Raw genomic sequence first — 22815 nt, 5'->3', positions numbered from 1 at the left:
AGAAATCAACTTTACGGTGCAGGTGCATTTTCTTGAGGAGCTCAGCTCCATGGTAACATTCGTAGCAGACAACGTCTCTGTAATGTTCCTCAGTTTTTGTAATTCAAATAAAACATTATTCATTAAATCTTGTGAACTGCCCCTTGACTTGTGAGTGGTTTGGGTTTTTCCACACAAACACAGTCTAACCTATTTAACACACTGAGCAGCTCCACTTGATCATAGGCACTTTAGCACTGGTAATGACTTGGAGGCAAATTGAAATTATTACCAGCAGCGCAGTTTTTCATGCATTTGTTTCCGAAATGTTTATGAAAAATATTATATGTAAACAGCATTTGCACAATTTGTGTTACTTACTGTACACAAATTGAGGCGACCATTGAGATAATTCTTTTAATCAACTTATTTCTTTCTTATTCTATTGATTTTTGTTATTGATCAAAGTATGTACTTCAAGGGAAAAGTCTCCATCATTTTCCAAAAACTATTTGTTTAGAGACTTCAATAGAGGATTCAGTTCTAGGAGAAAAGATTGACTTACAAGTTTATCAGACAAATTTCTCTTTGGATACAACATTTTGCATTTTGAATCATGAAGTAATGCATCCTCATTCATCAACTGGATTAGATAGATAGATAGATAGATAGATAGATAGATAGATAGATGGAGGTACATTTGTGTCTTTATTATTCAATCAAAAAAAGTAGCTTTAAACAAAAAAGATATCAAATAATAACTCACTTCAATAAAAAAAAAAAAAAACGTTTCAATCAAAGAAAAAAAGAGTTTAAATGCAATTCTTTGGGTCTCAAATATTTTTTTGAATTCAAACACTTTTTATTGGAAATGTTTTTTTGTTTTTGTTTAATCAACTTTTTTTGGCACAAATCTATATCGGTAGATAGATAGATTGGGAGTCCCTTCAGGAAATTTTGGAAAAAGTAAATTTTGGAATGAAGGAGCAGCGAGTTAGTTGTTGGAAAAGCGAGAGTCGAGATTTCTTTTTCAGGAAACACTCAAAAAAAAAAAAAAAAAAAAAAGAACAAAAAAAGGTATCAATTTTGGACAGACCTCTGTTACGTGCTATAGTTACGTATTCAGCAACGTTTTCAGCTGGAAAAGCTTCTATTTTGAAAATGTTGACCCGGAAGTAGCTAGCCCCGTTGTACTGGAGCGGAGCCAGCGGCTGTCTCCTCTCCTCTCCTCTCCTCCTCTCCTCTCCTCTCCCTCTCCCTGCCTCCTCCCGCCTCCTGTCACTGAACAACAAGCCTCCGCGCACACACACACACGTACACACAGAGTAGCAGCACCGGGGCTCCGGCGGCACAACACCACACACCGCCACCTCCACACTCTGAGATGCCAAGGAAGTCGCGCCTCGCCCGCACAGCTCGTCGAGGCTTCAGCGCTGAGCAGTGACTGAGCAGCGGCGTCTCCGCGGCGGCGGCGCCTCCCGTTCATCGACGTTAGCCGGAGAGGTGAGGAGGGGAGGCGGGTCGGAGCTGCTGCAGCAGCCGGGGTGGTCCGTGGCTCTGTCTCTGTCTGTGTCTGTGTCTGTTAGCTAAGCTTTACCGCCGCTTTATCTTTGTCGTTCCCGGACGTTATTGTCCAGATGTTGAGCCGGTTAATGCAGCGGTGTCCTGGTGTTCACCCAGCTGTGTTACAACCTCACGGCCCATTTAAGCTCGCGCTCATTAGTAGGTGTGTTAATATCAACCGAGGGCACAATACAGCTGTGTTAATGCTCACAATTGGTGTCAATGAGAAAACACCACCCGCGAACGAGTCCTCGTGAGTTTTACGTGCGCTTGTTCTTCACGTCTCCTTCATGTACTCATTCTGTCCGGTGGCTCATTGATGCTACAGCTCTTTATTCTCCAATCACCGCGTCCGGACACGACTTGTCATTGTCACGTAAGAGGCCTGTCAGATAGTGAATGAGAGCTGTCCGCTGACTGAAGGAGCTCAACAACGCTGCACCCACACTATCACAATGTCCATTCACGTCACATCAACACAGTTTATGCACGGTGTAAAACCTGCCTGTGCATACTGGGACAGAGCTGAGATGCTGCACATAAAACACAGCAGTAGAGGCTCTCCTGCAGCCACACACACACACACACACACAGTGGCTATGGTGCTGGTCAGTCAGTCGTATCAATACCATAATAAAGTTTTTAAATGATTTTTAATCAGACTCCAGCTGAACACTGTGACCTGACTGTGCGTTCGCTGTCTTGACCTGATTGCTTGTTCGTCTCAGCGAGCCGGAGGTTGGAGCCACAGCGAGAGTGAAATCTGGGACAGCTCAGGTCAACCTAAAAAAGGTGACCATGTGACGCACTTCCTCCATAGTTTCTTATTTCTATTCATACTTAACTAGGACACCTGTAAGACATCTGCTGCAGTGGATCGCACAATGTAACTCAGATTCCTTCTGTTTCTTGTTGGTGTAATGATAAACTCACTTCGGCACAGGGTGTTCTCTGGTCCGGTTGCTGCTGGTTTCAGTGTTTTTAAGCAGTGTGTTGTTGTGTTGTTTCTCTTTGTGTCTGTGCTCAGGTGTGAAAAGTCAGTGTCATGACTGGAGCTGAGAATGAGGATGATATTCCATTGGGTGAAAGGAAGACTGTCACAGACTTCTGCTATCTCCTGGACAAGTCCAAACAACTCTTCAATGGACTACGGTCAGTTTCTACTCACTCTGCTGTCTCCCGTCTGCTGGGATGCATGTTGTTGTAATCAAGCAGATCCCTCCAGGGCTTCCTGTGGGAAATAGAAAATATTGATATACAGTTATATTTTATGACCTGATACTGTATCAGTTCTCTGGAGCGCTGCATCTGTATTTCATCAAGTTTGCATGTGAAGTGGTTGTGTGTGTGTGTTGTGACATCGACCAGTGGGAACTCCTTTGTTCAGATGCAGTGCTTTATTGGTAACACTGTTAACAAATTCCATTTCTTAAAATGTTTATTTCATCCTTCCTGTCTGCACTTTTAAGTTTTTTTTTTCACAGATTGAAGCAGATGTTATTTCCTCTAATAATAGAAGCTATGAAATACAAATGCAGATTCAACTTTTCTGAGTCTGAATTCATAGAGATTAACTGTATTTGTTTGTGGATGCAAATTTGTTTTATATACTTTGAAAGTTTGAAAGAATAGACTTTTGGAAAAATAAAATTACAATATATGGTCTATATTGCAATATGGGGGCAGATTGTTACCAAAATAGATTCAGAAAACTTCATTTGATTCAGTTTCTACTCTCTATTCAAAAACTATTGTCATTCAAAAACAATGGTAATAGCCGTACCGTATGGTGGCTGTATAACGCTATATATTCCGTATATGCTGGTCAGAGGTGTTGTGCTATTTGTTGGAGTACCGAGGGAGCATCTCATGTGATGCACCTGCACTGATCCACTGTGGCTTGTTCCTGAGGTTATGTAACCACTGTTCCTAATAGCGACAAACTTAACATAGATCAGGCCGAGGCTGTAGGCAGCAGGTGGTGATGTGTGTCAAGAAGCAGCAGGTGAGTGAATGCAGGTAGTTTGTGTTTTGAATTAGTTCACTTAGTGTGGAGCAGGTGATGAATGAAGGGATGTTGTCACCTTTACGTATTATAACCGTTTAATTCACTGAGTAGCTCAGAGGCTGACGGCAGCTACAGGGCTGCTTTAAGGTGGAATGTTTTCTTAGTGACATTTGGAATTCCATAAATACACCTTAAATGTCACTTTATTAATGCTTGGATCCTTTAAGCTCTTCGGTATGTTAATGAAGCTGCAGATAACGTGGGTCTTATTACACTGCTTGTTCCACTTGAGTCGTTCAAATCTGAGATGTGTCCAAACTCAGGTTGAATGACTTTTCCCTTTATGTCTCCATCACTCACTCTGTCTGCACTTTATTGTTGCTCACGTCACAGAGGAATGTCTGAGCAGAAACTGACACGCTGTCATCTCTTGGACTGGAGGGATGAACTCATGTCAGGAAAAAACTGTAAAACGTCTCTGTTACAAGACTGAAAAATATGAAAGAGTGATACAATTGAAAGGATTGTGATTCTGTACCTCTATACAGGAAGTAACTGTAGGAAAAGTGTTCATGTTTTGCTGTTTAGGACTTGATTGCTATTCTTCCAGACAGTGTCACTGCAGGTTAAGGTGGTAATTGAGACTTCCTGTCTTATCACAACGGTTACGTTTCCCTGACTATGTAACCACTGTTACTGCTCTGTATCAGTTTGGAAACAGACACTGGGCTCTTAAAGGGATAGTTCAACATTTTGGCAAATAATCCCTATAGTCATAGCAGTAGGTTCGTTACCTTTAATTGTCGGTGCAAGCTGCTTTTAGAACGGCGGAGCAGAGCCGCGAGCTGCTCAGAGCTACGCTACGGAAGCTAATGGGATTTCTTGGTTTCCCTTATCAAACTCATCAAATACACAATCCAACAACTCCAAAACGCTCTCGAGGACAAGTTGCGACCTGCACATTCACCACGGTAGAGATAATAATGGAACGTTACGAGACAGTTGTTTTTGTTTTTGCATCCAACGGGAACACGCATCAGTGGTTTTGCATGAATTTACCTCGAAAACAACTCTGTCTCGTAATGTTCCATTATTATCTCATAGCGTGGTGAATGTGCAGGTCACAACTTGTCCACAAGAGCGTTTTGGAGTTGTTGGATTGTGTATTTGATGAGGGAAACCAAGAAGTTCCATTAGCCTCCGTAGCGTAGCTCTGAGCAGCTCACGGCTCTGCTCCGCCGTTCTAAAAACAGCTTGCACCGACAATTAAAGGTAACGAACCTACTCGTAAAACTATAGGGATTATGGCAATGGGCCAGTTTGCCAACATGTTGAACTATCCCTTTAAAGCAGCTGAAGTATCGCCCATGATGGTAGTGATCCACCTTGAATCCAGCGTCTTTGTCAGTGTCATTACACAGTTCATTCATATGTTGGGGCGGTGGTGTAGTGGTTAACCATAAGTCTTGTTGGCCAAAAAGAACAGAAAGACTCCGAGCCTTTCTGTTCTTTTCATCAGTTTCCTCTGGGTGTGGTGTGAATGTCTGCAACCTGCCAAAAAAGAACAAGCATCTCCTGAATGAATTTTACAGTTGGTGCGTTATGTAACAGCACCACCCTGGCCAGGTGATGGGTGTTTCTAAAGTGTCTGAAACTTGTCACTTATTCACAAGAGTGGACAACATTACAGACACACCCAGTACTGGTCCCTAATGACATACATGTGTTGGCTTCTAATGTTTAAATGCAAATATTTACCTCATAAAATAATTTCAGGTTGTTTTATAATGCTTTTAATATTTTCAGTGCATTTTAACACTGTCGTGATAATTCTGGTAACTGTGATCATTTCAGTCAGTGATATCACTCGGTATTATTCCACACACTTTCATGTTGAATCAGGCATCAGGAGGAGTTACTCAAGCGTCTGTATTTCCCACATATCGTTCATTCCAGCCTCCTCCTTTGTTATGTAAAACATATCACCATCAGCATAAAACATTGAAACAATAGATGAAGATTCAGTGACCAAATCATGAGTGTGTATGAGGAACACATGGAAAATGAAGTGAATCAGTTAAAGGGATAGTTCAACATTTTGGCAAATTGGCCCATTGTCATAATCCCTATAGTCTTACGAGTAGGTTCGTTACCTTTAATTGTCGGTGCAAGCTATTTTTAGAACGGCGGGGCAGAGCCGCGAGCTGCTCAGAACTAGGCAACGGAGGTTCATGGGATTTCTTGGTTTCCCTCATCAAACTCATCAAATACACAATCCAACAACTCCAAAAAGCTCTGGTGGACAAGTTGTGACCTGCACATTCACCACGCTATGAAATAATAATGGAACGTTGAGTTGTTTTCGAGGCAAATACAGAGACTGCTTGCTGAAAAACTGCCCCCGACGGGAACATGCATGAATTTACCTCGAAAACAACTCTGTCTCGTAACGTTCCGTTATTATCTCATAGCGTGGTGAATGTGCAGGTCACAACTTGTCCACCAGAGCGTTTTGGAGTTGTTGGATTGTGTATTTGATGAGTTTGATGAGGGAAACCAAGAAATCCCATGAGCCTCCGTACCGTAGCTCTGAGCAGCTTGCGGCTCTGCTCCACCGTTCTAAAAACAGCTTGCACCAACAATTAAAGCTAACGAACCTACCCCTAAACCTATAGGGATTATGACAATGGGCCAATTTGCCAAAATGTTGAACTATCCCTTTAAAGACCACAAGTAATGTGTGAAAAGCCACTCATTATACATGACATTAATATTAACAAGTTTTTTTCTTACCAGTGTAATTGTCCTTTGTTGGCCTTTTGAGGGTCAGTCCATTAAACATGTATCAACTTTCGACAAAATGTAAAATACACTTTGTTTAAAGGAGCTCTTTGTAGGTTTTGCTGTTGCTGCACACAGCCAAGGTTTATATTGGCAGCTGATTAATTTTCAATCTAGAGGAAACAGCATCACCAGAAGTTGTTTCCAGAGGTTGGAAAGCAACATACTATAATAATACAGTATATATACTGTATGTCATTTGTTCTTTCTGATGACTGATAAGTCTGATCTGAACTATTTTCATAATTTAATTTCAGCTTGGCACAGTGAAATGAAAAGTTTGAAAATGATATGAAAGTGAACAGTGCCGTTATGTAAAACTCATCCACCAGTAGAGTTGGTTAAAGTGTTACAGATGAGGAGGTAACTCTAGAGAAGCACTGACTCATCAGTGTGTTTTTCAACACAGACTACACCACAGATAATTCACCAGTCCACACAAAGAACCCAACACATTATTCCGGTGATAGTTAGAGAAAATGTGGACTGAACCTTTTTGGTGAAGAGTGGAGCAGCAGGTTTTACAGCGAGGCTGACTCCATGTCATCCTGACCTGTTGTCAGCTCATTTGTCCTCACTGTGTGTTTTCTGGGATGTAACACAACTCTCCTCAGTCAGATCAGGGTAGAAACAATTCAACTGTCCATGTATCATGACATGAAGCTGCACTCTTCAGGATGCTGTTACGTCAAGCAGTTATCATAGCAGCCTTCTAAAAAACACAATCAGTCGACTTCTAGTACAAACATTCACTGTGTATTTTTTATCACCAATTCTGACATTTTCCCGAATAAAATATACTAAAAATCAAATGATGATTTTAAAAAAACAACCTCTACCCACTCCATCTCCCTCTTTAAACTGTTAGTAATAGTTAATAATCATCAGCCTTTATGCAACCTGAGCAACATGTCTGCACAGTGAGCATGGACATGAGTCCTCTGACTATTTATGGCTGCTCTGACTACTTTCCTGATCTGGAAATGAAAACCTTTTTTTTCCTAGTGATTATGTAATTGAAACTATTATCAGATGAGTGTCAGTGACCTAATTACTCCGTTTATGGGATAAGTGTTATTGGTTGTAGAGTGGCTGGTGCTCCTCTGTCACAGTTCTACAAAGTCATCTCACATTTTTTTGGCTTGGTGTTTTCAACACAAGCAATGGCGGTAACAAAACAGCAACACAATGCTGATCTGCTGTAGGTGGAGTCGTCTCCACTGTCACCACCTCGACTCTTGGTGGATGTTCAATGTCAGGATGCTCACGATGGCAAAAATCACAATTATTTTCATCAATATTGAAATCACGATTATTTAACCCTATTACTCACTGATTACTCATCATCTATTCAACTTAAAGGGATAATTCAACATTTTGGCAAATTTGCCCATTGCGATAATCCCCATAGTTTTAGGAGTAGGTTACTTAGCTTTAATTGTCAGTGCAAGCTGTTTTTAGAACGGAGGAGCAGAGCCGCGAGCTGCTCAGAGCTACGCTACGGAGGCTAATGGGATTTCTTGGTTTCCCTCATCAAATACACAATCCAACAACTCCAAAATGCTCTCGTGGACAAGTTGTGACCTGCACATTCACCACACTATGAGATAGTAATGGAACGTTAGGAGACGGAGTTGTTTTAGAGGTAAATTCATGCAAAACCGCTGATGCGCGTTCCTGTCGGGGACAGTTTTTCAGCAAGCAGTCTCTGCATTTACCTCGAAAACAACTCCGTCTCCTAACGTTCCGTTATTATCTCATAGCGTGGTGAATGTGCAGGTCACAACTTGTCCACCAGAGCGTTTTGGAGTTGTTGGATTGTGTATTTGATGAGTTTGATGAGGGAAACCAAGAAATCCCATGAGCCTCCGTAGCGTAGCTCTAAGCAGCTCGCGGCTCTGCTCCGCCGTTCTAAAAACAGCTTGCACCGACAATTAAAGATAGCGAACCTACTCCTAAAACTATAGGGATTATGGCAATGGGCCAATTTGCCCAAATGTTGAACTTTCCCTTTAAAAAAATATTTAACAGCAGACTGTCTTCAACTTAAAATACAATACATTACAATTCAGCCAATATCTTCACACACTCACCTGTCCCCTGCCCAGCACTGTGGCCACACTGAGGTTCAGGGATGACAGAGTGACCAGATGATGACACGTCACAGATCTGCATGTTGGCTCAATAAACAATGCTTCTATTTTATTGATCGATTAATGCTGTAGCGCTTGTGATATCACACTATCAGAGCTGTTTTAGTGTGTCGGTTCCTGCTGTTTATCCAGTGCATTAGCAAGCAGGAGTCAAAAGCACGATCAGATGACGTTATACACACATCATCACAGATGTTTTAGGTTTAACAAGGAAAGAAATGTACTTTGCATACTTGTTAGATGTCGAAGATGCACACAGTTCCTTCTGGTCAGACTCTCTTCCCAGTCTGTTGGAGGCAGCTTCAAGCAGCCATCAGAGAAGTGTCGCTTTCAGTTCTTTATCTTTCACTCTTGGGAGTTTGCTGCTTGGTAATGAGCTGTCTCTCTCTACTGTAGTTTAAACAACATTAGCCACTGTGAACGCTGCATGTGGAGCGTTGCTGCTACAGCTGTCAGTTCACAAACACAACATTTCAGCACAGTGACATGTTGATATAAAGTGAACAACACAGACTCGCTCAGCCTGAACTCTGTGTACAGATGTGATGTCTGTCGTCGAGTTGTCTAGCTTGTCTTTTATGATTTGCTTCAAATTAGGGATGCACAATACTGTTTTTTTTCTTCCCACCGATACCGATAACTTGACATTTGTAATGTAACTTATCTACACACCTTAGGGTAAGAAAGGCTAAGATGTAGTAAGTAAAGATGAATTTAACATCATAGTTCTGCCTCTAACTAATATAAAAGACAATAAAAAAACAACAAGAACAGTTTTGACTCTTCAAAAATTAACATTTAATATTGTTTCAAATCAGCTTAGAGGGCAAATGGACTGAAAATGAGCAAAATCAAGTCAATGTTGGCTAATTACAATTGGCTTAATTGGCAAAAAATGTCATTATCGGACTTATATTTTGGCCAATTAAGCCAATTGTAATTAGCCAACATTGAAAAATGTCATTATCGGACTTATATTTTGGCCAGTAATTATAAAAAAACCCATGTTTGAAAAAGTTCAGGTGAAGAAACCCGACTTATTCTGGATGTCTGAGTGTGATGGTTTTTCAAGGAGGAGATCCATGTCCTGGCCAGATTTAGTGAAAAAGCAGCATAGACTCTGACACAGAAAACATTATATCCTAGACGGAGACTACTTACTATTATTGTTTCCGTTATTTTGGAAAACTGCCTGTTAACGCAGAATTTTTGTTGCATGAGTCTATGGACACATTTATGAGTAGACTTGTTAGCTTTATTTTATCTTTGAATGTATGTATTTAGTTTAGTTTCTTGTAAGCCCATGTGGGCCGGGCACAGAAATGTGCATGACAAATCAACTGAAAATCAATCAATCAGTCAATCTACGGGTATAGAATAGACAAATAGAACAGAACAGTACTTTATTAATCCTTTGCAGAAGTTTATTGTGTCACAGCAGCTCCAATAGAATAGAATAGAAATAAACAAATAAAGATATGATAATTAGGAGAATAAAATAACTAAGGCTATAACTATGAGGAGACATAAAACATATTTACAGTAATTCTGTTAGTGGAGGATGAACAATCGTGCAATGTAATGTACAAGTTCAGGTGTGCAACTCTATAGTGTTAATGCAGCCTACCGCTCTGGTAATTTATGATAAGTTAATTCACTGAATCGTAGCTTCATTCAGAAAAAGCGATAAACCCTGCCAAGTTAATACTCTCTGGGCTCTGGGTTTTTTTAATATAGTTTTTTCTTCCAAAAGTGAGTTTGCTCAAAATGTTGTAGTTTGCTGTTGACTCCTCTCTGTGGGTGAAGCTTGCGTCGTCTCTACAGAACAAATGATTCACACCAGACACTGTTTCTATCAATGTTCTCATGCACCATGACCTGGATGCTCGCCTCGCAGCAGGTTTCATTAGTTAACGTCAAGCCAGGATCAGATCCTCAGAGCGACTCTTGATGTTTTGGTTGTGATACCGTTCCAGTGAATTTCACAATAAGCTCAGAGATGCTGCGGAGTGTAAACAGACAAACTGGCCATCTGGAGGAGCAGGAGCAGCTCCTGCTGAGTCTGTGAACCTGTCATGTGGTGGAGAGCCAAGCAGCACAGTCCTGACGGAGAGAGAGGGAAAAGGCCAGGCCCTTGAACCGGACTGTTGGACGGATGAGAGAAAGATTTCTTGGTTGGAGGGATCAGATGAATATCCACCCCCTCGCTGCTCCCCGTGTGTCTTTACCACGTCACCTTGATTCTGCTGCATCCTGCTTCTTCTGATCTGAGCTGAGCTGAGTGACACACTGAGTTTGTGCCGTATTAGTCACAACTGACGTCGTCACATTTGAGTCACTCACTTGATCATCGGCCCGAAGCGTCTGCTTTTAAAGGTCTCTCGATTTAGACCAATGTCAAATGGATGAAATGGAAAAAAAAGAAAAAAGAAACAGTTTTGTTGAATATTTTTCATTTTAATCATATAAAGACTGGACTGACATTTGAACCCACCCACATCACAGCCAAACACTGCAAATCAAAACCATGGAGCTGGCTGTTCCATCTTCTCCTGTGGCGATCATTTGACATAGAAACCATCTTTTCATCAAGATATTAATTAGTTAGACAAATGAGCTGTGAGACCAGAGGTTTGAATTGATGTATGGGAGCAGGATCAGGATGTATAGATCTAATTAGAGCTGGCTATCAAAGATCTTTATTTTATCAACTGAAGGATCTTAAAATGGCTCTTCATTCAATATGCGCAGATGAGTAAATGAGTAAATTTCATCAGCATCACTGAGCCAATCAAAACGCAGCGTGATGAGACCAAGCCTCCGTTACACTGGTGATTTGCTGCTTATTCACAGAAACACGTTTGAATGAGTAAAGAGACTGATCTGAACTAAACTAATTATTTTCCTGTAATGTTTAATTGTCCTTTTGTTTAAATGGGTTTGATGAAATTAGGAAACGTATTGTTCAGAATCACCACTTGGAAGATAAATACGAACGTTACACAACTACAAGTGAAAAGTTATCATGAGTTAATGATTCAAACTGCACAGTGTGAGTTCTTCAGGTTCACCACATTTGCTGTTTTGATGCTTTCACCACAAACAGTACCAACAGCGTGTGAACAGTGTTTGACTGTGAACTGATCGTCTCCTCTCTCTCCTCCTCTTCCTCAGAGACCTTCCTCAGTATGGACACAAGCAGTGGCAATCCTACTTTGGTCGGACTTTTGATGTCTACACTAAACTGTGGAAGTTTCAGCAGCAGCACAGGTTATTTCCACCTCCTCTTCTCCCACATGATCATCACCAGAGCTTTTCAGAGCTCACATCTCTTTGATTTAATGTGAACTAACGTATAGATATAACAGCAAACTGTTTCACCTCATTAACCCAAAGTATGTACAGGTGCATCTCCCGTACAGAACCAGCGCTGTCAGTAATAAAACATGGATTAAAATGCATTTTTAGGCCAAAATAAGTTGTGTCATGTCTGAATGCCTCATGTGAAGCACTTTTAATGTTCTGGTCAGCCATGTTTTTGGTTATTCTGACCTGACGCGTCTCCAATGCTTTGAAGACAGAAATTGGAGTTTTCTACTGGGAAATTCCGAACTCTGAGTTGTCTTGAACGCAGCATAAGAGACTATTTAAAGGCTCAGGAAACCTTTGCAGGTGTTTTGAGTTAAGTAGCTGATTAGTGTGACACCATTCGGATATAATGGGCTCTATGCACAGCTCCACTACTTCCTGAATTTAAGGCACCTCCTTTATTTCCTCTTACATTATTGGACAAACTGATTAATCCAGGTGTGTCTGACCATTGTGACTACTCAGACACACCTGGATTAATCAATTTGTCAAATAATGTAAGACAGGAAATAAAGGAGCAGCATTAAGTTCAGGAAGTAGTGGAGCTGTGCATAGAGCCCATAGTGAACTTTTTCCACTATATTCTAAGCTTTGATTTGTTGAATTTGGGGTTTTCATTAAAAAAAAAAAAAATAATAATAATAATAATTAAATCCATTATCATTACAATTAAACGGCATAAAGACATGAAATATTTCAGTCTGTGTGTAAAATGAATCTATATAATACAGGTGCATCTCAATAAATTAGAATGTCATAGAAAATTTCATTTATTTCAGTAGTTCAATTCAAATAATGAAACTCATAGATTCATTACACACAGACTGAAATCTTTAATGTCTTTATGTCTTTTAATTGTAATGATTATGGCTTACATTTAATGAAAACCCAAAATTGATTCAATCAAATCAAATCAAAATTATAATATAGTGTAAAAATTCACTAATGATGTCACAAATTATATCTCAGCTCATTAACCCCAAACAGCTGCAAAGGTTCCTGAGCCTTTAAATGGTCTCTGGTTCAGTAGCCTGCTGACCTCCATCATATTCTACTGTATTGAGATGCACCTGTATTTCTAATCACTGTCAGTGGTGTGTTAGATGTTCTGGTTTACGTTGCTGTCTAGTGCTCAGTGTTGTGTTGTGTGTGTGTGTTTACTGACAGGCAGGTTCTGGACAGTCGGTATGGACTGAAGAGATGGCAGATTGGAGAAGTCGCCTCCAAAATTGGACAGCTTTACTACCACTACTAGTAAGTCTGTTTCTGTCTCCACTACACCAACTGGAAGTGAAACAGCAAGCTCTTAGCACCAAGACAGAGGAGTTGGAAACATCAACTATCTGGGAAAGACAGAGATAGGAGAGTGAGAGGGAGTGAGTTAAGGATGCTGGTATTTACCAACTGTCAGAGTCAGCCATGAGTCTGTCCATAGAGAAGGGCTTCCTTGGTGACATTTCATGGTTGTGTGAGAGCTATTAAAGAGCAGTCGTATGGATGAAAGTGAAAGTTCAGTGTTATGCTAAAGTTGGGAGAGTTTAAGATTCCATCACAGAGCTACAATTACTGCACAGCTAATTGATACTTGTTCCCAATTTGGCTTTTGGTAAAACAGATCTAATTAGGGATGCCCCAATTAAGTGACCTCCCATCATTATCAGCCATTTAAAGTGTTCATTAACAATAAGTGAAATGTGGATTGTAATGAAGACTTCTAATCACTGATCACCATAAAACCTGTGGTGGTTAATACTGTGTGGTCCGTGTGGGGTGGTGTTGTACCTTCAATATTTGGATCAAGAAAAAAAAAAAAACTAGGATTAAGCAGGCTGCAGCTATCTCACTTATATCAGTGTCAGATACAGAATTAATTAACATTAAACTGGGAATCATCACAGAAGCATTATTAAAGGACCTGAATTGGAATCGGCACAAAAAAAAAACGAAAAGAAAAAAAAAACTTAATTGGGAGCTCGGTGTCTTTGTTGGAGCATTTAGTGAGTGATATGATGGGGAAAGTCCACAGATTACTTTTCTTTTCTTTTAATTTCAACTGATGACATGGTTCCTAATTTTAAAGAGGAACTAAGCAGGATTTCTCCCATGGCTATGCTACATTTTTACCTTAATTAAAAAGCTCTGGACTAATTGTGATAGTTAACTCATTAAGTGCCAACCACGTAATTTCTCGTTTTTCGTTCCCATGCGTTGAGTGCCAAAAACGAGATTTCTCGTTTTTTGCTTTTTAAAAAAAATTATGAAACTAGACACTTTAACACACCTTATGTGTAAATTTGGGGACTCTACGACGTGCAGAACTGAAATAGATGACGATCAAAAACTCATGACAGCTCACGATCTGGAAGTTTTCATCATAACTCGGCTTTTGCAAACAGAGTTCTGCATGTGGATGCAGCAGCTGCTCTGCTCTCACCCGCAAGGCTCCAGCAGCTCGGAGCTGAAACAGGAAGCTCTCAGCCGACTGTCCCGCCCGGTCTTCATCTGGAGCAACACCGTGTCCTCCCCAAGGTCCTCCCGCGGTAAAATGTGATGGTCTCTGGGCCAAAGCAGGCTGGCACCACCGACCCGTACCACAGCAGGACCGCGACCACCGGTGGGGCCGGTGTTCCCGACCTGCTGTGGCCCAGAGACAATCACGTTCCGCGGCTAGAGGCTGTGACACGGCACGGTGCGTCTGTGTTATTGTTGTTTAGTGGCGCCCCCCCCGCCCCCGATGGTGGTTTTGTGAATAGAACAACATTTGTTGTATATATTTATCTTACACGAGCCCTTTGATCCATAAATGCGAGTGTCAGAAGAGTGACAGGCACAAACAGAGCACCTTTCATAAAAGACGCTCTAGCTCCTTTTCTAGAAAAAAAGGAGGGATTTTGGTGAAACCCAGTCATGTTTAGCTTGACTTTTCTCAGGAACGGAGGCACGTAGAAACAAACGGTTTGTGGCCATTTGAAGCATAAAGTTTCACCTTTCAAATGAGCCACAGTATGTGTTGGTGGCAATAATATAGAATACACTGTGGCTCTACAAAAATCGTCAAAAATGGTCTAAATTGCCGGTACACTTGACTAAAACTTTGGAAAGGAGCGCGGCACTCAATGAGTTAAAGGGATAGTTCACCCAAAATTCAAATTGCACTCATTATCTAATCACCCTCATGTCGACTGGGCCGGGCTGGGAGAAGTTTCAGAGTCCTCCGTGCCTTCTCTGAGTTACAGCGGGGCTCCGTGCAGCACTGCATGTCCATATGACGGTTGCGAACGGGGCTCAATTTTCTTCGTCCAAAATGACACACCAAAAACCATCCAAATCTCACGCGATTTGCATTGACACCGGTGCAAATCTCGCGAGATTTGGACGGACCAGGAAGAGCAGTGCTGGGAGCTTCCGCTACAAACAAGCTTAAAACATAGATTTATTTAATTTTTTTCTGAACAATTTCTCACGGCTGAAAACCAACCTTGCAACATCAGTGTAGTTACTCGATTGCTGACCCGGTGTCCCAGCTCTCGTCTCTGCGCACCGCAACACAAACACCGCAATCTTTTGTTTATGACAGTTAAGACTACACAAATATACACGTCGTAACATCGTATATGTTATATAACGTTATCCATACCTCCTATATATTGATTTTTCACCGGCTTTGTTGTAAACAAATGCACATGACAGAGAGGAGGGTTAGAAAAACAGCGGAAAAGCGACCAGACCTGCATAGTTCGTCTTTAAACTTCTCTAATACTTTTCTGTGCTGCATCTCTGATAATACAAAAGTGTGTGAATTGTTGCTGTAATTAACAGAATCAAATCATTAAAAATGTATTATATTTGAAAATAATCAGTCACTAACACTTGTTCTCATCTTTAATCTGATTTTCAGCCTTCGTACCTCAGAAACAAGTTACCTGAATGAGGCCTTTTCATTCTACTCAGCCATCCGCCAGCGATCCTACTATTTTCAGGTCAACAAAGAGGACAGGTGAGTTTGAGTTCCTCCAACTGTGAGCTGCAGTCTGTGGGAGCGGTACATTTTATTAGTTTTTGTCAGATAAATTACACTTTGGATGTACACACACTACCTGTTATTAGGACACATTCCCTGTTGGTTTACATCTCAGCATGAAAAATATAGAATATAAGAAGATTTAAAGGGATAGTTAAACATTTTGGCAATTTGGCCCATTGCCATAATCCCTATAGTTTTAGCAGTAGGTTCGTTACCTTTAATTGTCGGTGCAAGCTAGTTTTAGAACGGCGGAGCAGAGCCACGAGCAGCTCAGAGCTACGCTACGGAGGCTAATGGGAGGCTAATTCTTGGTTTCCCTCAGCAACAACTCCAAAACGCTCTGGTGGACAAGTTGTGACCTGCACATTCACCACGCTATGAGATAATAATGGAACGTTACAAGATGGCGTTGTTTTCGAGGTAAATGCAGAGACTACTTGCCGAAAAACTGCCCCCAATGGGAACGCACATCAGTGGTTTTGCATGAATTTACCTCAAAAACAACTCCATCTTGTAACTTACCGTTATTATCTCATAGTGTGGTGAATGTGCAGGTCACAACTTGTCCACAAGAGCGTTTTGGAGTTGTTGGATTGTGTATTTGATGAGTTTGATGAGGGGAAACCAAGAAATCCCATTAGCCTCCATAGCGTAGCTCTGAGCAGCTCACAGCTCTGCTCCGCCATTCTAAAAATAGCTTGCACCGACAATTAAAGGTAACAAACCTACTCCTAAAACTATAGGGATTATGGCTATGGGCCAATTTGCCAAAATGTTGAACTATCCCTTTAAGTAACTCAACCACAGTCAGTGTTTACTATAAATAGCCTCAAAGTACAAGGCTTTGAAATGTGCCAGTTCTTTAGTGTGGATGTGTTCTTACAATCTTCTCTTGTCTTTTTATCAGGCCAGAATTAGTAGTGAAGAAGCTTCGGTATTATGCTCGCTACATAGTCGTCTGTTTACTGCTCAACAAGATGGACCTAGTCAAAGTTTTGGTGAAGGTATAGAAGCAATATTTTCTAAATTACAGCATGGTGTGTGTGACCTACAGCTTGACCCTTCATAGCATTAATTTCAGTGTCTCACTGTGGACTATGGACACACTTGAACATCAAACTAATCTGATATAGACCTACGCCACCACCTCCACCCATTTAAGTGTAGCAGGAGTTATATTGGACCACTGCAGGGGAAGGTTTGCTGCACCTCAGCAGAGTCCTCAAACACTGTACCTGCAGTCTCTCGGAGACCTGGCGGAGGATGCGCCCTCTCTGCGGCAGCCTACTACTTTTAGTACTTGGAAGTCAGGGCCACAGGGCAGGCTGCCCCGTGTCACCCAGGAAAGTAGGTCCCTGCACGGAGCGAGGAGTCATGAACGGCCCCAGACAAGCTGCTTCCTCTCTGTTGCTCTGATTAAATGTAGGTTCAGACGTTTCTCCCAAACCCTGGGGACTCGAGGCGGGAGGAGGAGATGCAGACACTGCCGGGGTGTAATGCTGACAAAGGTCGCATTTGGTGCAGGATAAACAAAATTAATGTGGAAGAAGAAGTTTTATAAGTGTTTAAAAAAATGTTAACTTGGTAATTTGTCCTAATTCTTTCTGTCTGTGAAAATCACAACTCTTGATTTTTATTTTTCAACAAAGACAAATGGGAAAATCGAAAAACAATTTCATTACTTTTAGGATTGGAGGAGTCACACACACTGTGGACTAGCTCCTGATCAGTTGTCTCCTCTCTTCTGATTGGCTGGCTGTCCTGTGAGTGACATGTGACCGGGACAACCACAGGAAACAGACCAGTAACTGTAATCAGTGATGGTCAGTCAGCACTGAGATGCTGCTGAGGTGCAGAAGGGAATTGTCGGGACTGTACCTGAAGGCATCTTCAGTCTGCACTGTGGCCTGGGTCTCCCACAGAAGAGCTGTCCCCTAATTAGAGGCTGGGTGTTTGATCCGCGGTTTCCAGGGTAACGTACTGAACCCCAGATTTATCAATGATGATGTGTTAATGGTGTGAGTGAGTGTAATACAAGAGGCTGCATGAATAGTGTGTGTGTGAACTGGACTGGTCAATATAATACTGTACATTCATCACTATATGTGACCCTTTTATACTTGTTGTACAGTAGCAGGTTGGCATCATCCATATCAGAACCACTTAAGATCACTCTTTAAAGGGATACTTCACCCAAAATCGATAATTCACCAGTTTTCTACTCACCGTCATGCCAAGGAAGGGTTGGAGAACTTAAAAACGCTTTAGGAGTTCCAGGCGGGGTCCGGCTGGCAACGGATTTTCATATAATGGCGGCGGATAGAACTCACTTTTGAATCGTCCAAAACACACACTATGAAACATCCAAATACCTCCATACTGCTCGTCTGTACTGACCCAAGTGTCCTGAAGCCGCGGCATAAATTTTTTTTTAACAACTTTTTCATGTCTCGGCTTCAGGACACTTGGGTCAGTACGAACGAGCAGTATGGAGGTGTTTGGATGTTTCATAGTGTGTGTTTTGGACGATTCAAAAGTGAGCTCTATCCACCGTCATTATATGAAAATCCGTTGCCAGTCGGTATTAAAGTATCCCTTTAAGTAAAATAAAAAAGTTTATCCCTATAAGTAACTTAATGAGTTCAGGTAGAAGATCAGAGTAACAGGAAGAAAGACAGAATTCTCCTCTTCTTTTCCCAGAAGCTCCGCACCTGACTCTCCACAGCTCCCCACACACACAAAGTCTGGTACCAGACCCGACCCATTACCTGCCAGTATCTCTAAGTCAGCCCAGACCTGATCCGAGCCTGACACCGCGCTTGTAACATCATTTATAATCACACTCCACAACTCATCCACAGAGACTTTTAGATGATCTGCTGATTTGTGAAATCCCGTTCCAATTCCCTGTTTACATGTAACACTTCCTACACACACTGGGCATGAAAACTGATTTTGTGATTATTATTTGCCCACATTACAAAAGTGACTCTGCTAATTAAGCACAGGCTTAAGAATGCCTATGCCTAATTCAATTTAATCTATTAATTAATTTATTTATTTAATCTCCTGTGTAGTTAAAGCAGAAGTAAGCGATCCGGTCGTTTTGGCTAACTTCTTGTCAGCCGGTCGAGAGCCCTGTATATCCATATATTTATTATAAAGCTGGACAGTTTACCCTCGATGGTGGCAAAGCAGCCCCAAACCGTGATGCTCCCTCCACTGTACCTGGTATGCAGTGCCATTTTTACACCATACGTACAAAAAAATACAATCAATAAATAAATAAAGAACAAAAAAATACAAAAAATGAATTTCGTTGGACTGACAAACTTCAGGCCTGCAATGGAAAGCAAAGCAATTAATGCATAAAACTAGGAAATTCCAAAGGGTTTTTTCTTCTAAAAAAAACAGCACTTGTCCTTTAAGCGGTAGAACAACAACAAGGTTCTGGGTTTGGATCTGTGTGGAGCTGGGATGTTCACCCTCTGGCTTAGACATGTACAACAGGTTTATTGTGGCTGTATCTGCCTGCAGATGTGAATGTGAGTGAGTGAGGTTGTTCGCCCTGTGATAGACTGGGGACCCCGCCCCTTACCCCACGCCAGCTGTGATTGGCTCCAGCCCCCTGTGACACACATGTTACAACAAATTATTATGAGAGTTTGTGTGATGTCCCTGAGTGAGACAGTGAAACTAATGCTCTGAATTTACAAACAAAACCTGAACTTTTCATTCATTATATTTGTATGTGAATGGATTTTGAAGTTTGAAGTTTGGCTGTAGTGTAACATCTCCTCCTCCTCCTCCTCCTCCTCCTCTTCCTCCCCCCTCTGTGCAGGAGTTATCTGAGGAGATCGAAGATTACACCCAGAGATTCAACACGGAGGACCAGCTGGAGTGGAACCTGGTCCTGCAGGAAGTGGCAGCTTTTGTGGAGGTAACCGACCAAACGTAAGACAGTTCAGCACTGACACAAACCGTTGGGCTGACTCACCGCTAATCCCCACCGCTCCCCCCGTCTGTGTCCCCACAGGCAGACCCAGTGGTCGTCCTGAACGACAACAACTCGGTGGTGGTCATCAGCAACCGGCTGCTGGAAGGAAGCGTTCCTGCCCTGGAACAAGGCATGGTGGTTGGGCAGCTCGTCCTTGCAGATGCACTAATCATCGGCAACTGTAACAACCAGGTTTTAACCCACTAATTCTAATTCCCAGTTCCTAATGACTCATGTGCATTATTCTCACCTTTATCCAGAACCATTATCTTTCTGCTGTTTGTGTGTGTTTCTTTAAAACAATTGGGTAACACTTTATGATAAGTACACACTATTAAAGGAAAGGGAGGCAGAAATCTAGAAAAAAGCTTTGAGTTGAGTCCACACGGTTCTCATCCCCTCAGCCAGAGCAGCGAGTAGAGAAAAAACGTCTCTTTCTTACGTTTTAAAACGTCCAAATAATACGAATAAGGGCTGCTGCTCTGTGATTGGTCAAAATCAACCGTCACGGGTAGATTCTTTGCAGGCTGAAAACAGAGCCTAGGGGAGACGCAGACGTCTGATCTTTTTTCACATCACTTCATTTACATTATCCCCAAGGTTAGTGTGTAAGTTTTTGCCTAATACTGTCAAAAAAAAAGCTGCCTCCCTAGCCTTTAAGCATTAAATACTGAATTCATCATTTATAACACATGAATACTCATTAGTATGTCGTTTTTAAACACAGTTAAAATGTTTTACTCATCATTGATAAGCACTAACTGTGTTTATAAACTACATACAGTACTAATGAGTATTCATGTGTTATAAATGAAGAATTCAGTATTTATTAAAGGGACAACGAGGAGTTTCTATTCGGTTATAAAAAAGTCTGACGTTAATGTGGATGAATCTACATTACCCACACTTGTTAATGGGCCCATTTTCGATAAATATATCGTTTTGTCTCTATCGTTATTTTGTTATTATTAGTGATGGCGGAAACTTCCTTACTTTCGGTTTCGTGAGAATAACGCAGCTGAATCGCTGTTTATGGTCGGAACTACGACGGTAACTGAACCTCTTTGAACCTCTGACTTTAATTCTTGATGAATGAAAACATGAGTCCGTCTTGCGCCGGTCAAAGAATTTTACGGTGCGCATGGAGGCTCATAAATGTAGTGTGAAAACGCTTCGCTTTTCCAAAACTCCTCGTTGTCCCTTTAATGCTTAACTAATGCTTAATAGTGTGTATGTATTATAAAGTGTTACCAAACTATTGTTTTGGAAGAGATCGGCCCAAGATGCAGTGAAATTACAAACATTTGCATGACAATTGGTGCCATTAATATGATTCCAACATACAGTATATTATATATAATAATAAAATAACAAATATTATAAATAAAATGTATTCCAGTAGTTGATGCACTGCACAGTCAGTAGCTGCAGTGAGGTTAAAGGATGTTTCAACACAGGATGAAGTGAAGTCTTCACTAACACATACAAACAACTTAACACTTTGCATCATTAGAGAAACTACAAATCACCAGGGTTATTTAATTTTTTTTTCTCCTCCTGGTTCAGGTGAAGTTCAGTGAGTTAACCATCGACATGTTCCGCATGCTTCAAGCTCTGGAGCGAGAACCTGTGAACTTGGCCACGCAGACCTCCAAACAAGGAACGCTGGTGAGTGTCACGTCCGTCAGGTCTGAGTCTCACTGTGTGAACCAGTGGTGAGGTTGTTACTCAACCTCAGGGTGACGTCAGGTCTTTACAGCATCAATAGTGATAAGACAAACACTCTAATGTTTTGTTAGACCGCCTTTGGCTTTGATTACAGCACACATTTGATGTGGCATCGTTTCAACAAGCTTCTGTAATGTCACAACATTTATTTCCATCCAGAGTTGCATTCATTTTTCAAAGATTCTCATTGGGGTTAAGGTCTGGACTCTGTGGTCACATTAGACCACATTTCTTCCTTGAAGATGATGGTTCCCCACTCTCCTTCTAGTTTTAATAATGCATTGGACAGTTCTTAACCCAATTTTATAGTCTCAGCAATGTCCTTAGATGTTTTATTTGCTTGATGCCAATAATAGGATGTGTCTTCTGACATGGTTGTTTAAAAAATGAGACTGCATCAGTTAGGGTTAGATAAGTTGTTGCCAGCTGAAACATAATCATCCACGCAGTAATTATCCAATGGGAGGCTCTGGCCTATTAGCTTAGTTAAATCCAAGTGGTGACTTGTGCAGTGTATTTATTTACATCGTTTTAATGATACAATTAAGATCAGTGCAAAATATAGAAACCACAGAAAAACAATCAAAGGCATAAGAACACACCATACTGTGCAATTAAATAATGTTGTCGGAGCCATAAACAATTAAAATAATTTAATAGAATTGGGAAGTAAGACCACCACACAGGGATACAGCAGAATATCCAGTAAAATATACACAAGTTGTGTCACATTCCCCCAGTCTCTTCCCACTTTCTTGTTTTTTGGGCCTTTTTTTTTTCCTTTAGTTTTGACAGAACAATTGGAGATGGACAGGAATGGGAAGAGAGAGGGGGAGGGGGAGGGGGGGCTCAGACAATAAGTTTGAACTATTTGACCTGAGACAACGAGTGGATGAGCAGGACTCAAACCTGCTAACGTCAGGCTTTTGCCAGCAATAGAGAAGGGTTTAATGTGGATTCACATCCAGGTCAAATTATTCCCTTTTACCCACTGAAATGAGTGTGTGTGTGTGTGTGTGTGTGTGTGTGTGTGTGTGTGTGTGTGTGTGTGTGTGTGTGTGTGTGTGTGTGTGTGTGTGTGTGTGTGTGTGTGTGTGTGTGTGTGTGTGTGTGTGTGTGTGTGTGTGTGTGTTGTGCTGTGCTGTGCTGAGCT

The 22815-nt window shown here is 41.3% G+C and overlaps 1 protein-coding gene across 1 annotated transcript in view; it reads left to right on the top strand.

Moving 5' to 3' along the window:
* The first annotated feature begins 1307 nt into the window (after positions 1-1307).
* The window catches only part of scai (suppressor of cancer cell invasion), a 31750-nt gene continuing 10242 nt past the window's right edge, over positions 1308-22815 (top strand). Inside the window, exons 1-9 of the mRNA XM_083983782.1 lie at positions 1308-1482; positions 2570-2694; positions 11719-11814; positions 13081-13167; positions 15812-15910; positions 16845-16941; positions 19779-19877; positions 19974-20126; positions 21501-21602. Coding sequence (XP_083839908.1) covers positions 2588-2694; positions 11719-11814; positions 13081-13167; positions 15812-15910; positions 16845-16941; positions 19779-19877; positions 19974-20126; positions 21501-21602 — 840 coding nt within the window. The 5' untranslated portion in view covers positions 1308-1482; positions 2570-2587. The remainder of the gene's footprint in view (positions 1483-2569; positions 2695-11718; positions 11815-13080; positions 13168-15811; positions 15911-16844; positions 16942-19778; positions 19878-19973; positions 20127-21500; positions 21603-22815) is intronic.

The sequence above is a fragment of the Trachurus trachurus genome (assembly GCF_905171665.1).
Source record: "Trachurus trachurus genome assembly, chromosome: 12".
Classification (NCBI taxonomy): Eukaryota; Metazoa; Chordata; class Actinopteri; order Carangiformes; family Carangidae; genus Trachurus; species Trachurus trachurus.
Note: the sequence above shows the minus strand (reverse complement) of the source record. Positions and strands in the feature narration are given on the sequence as shown.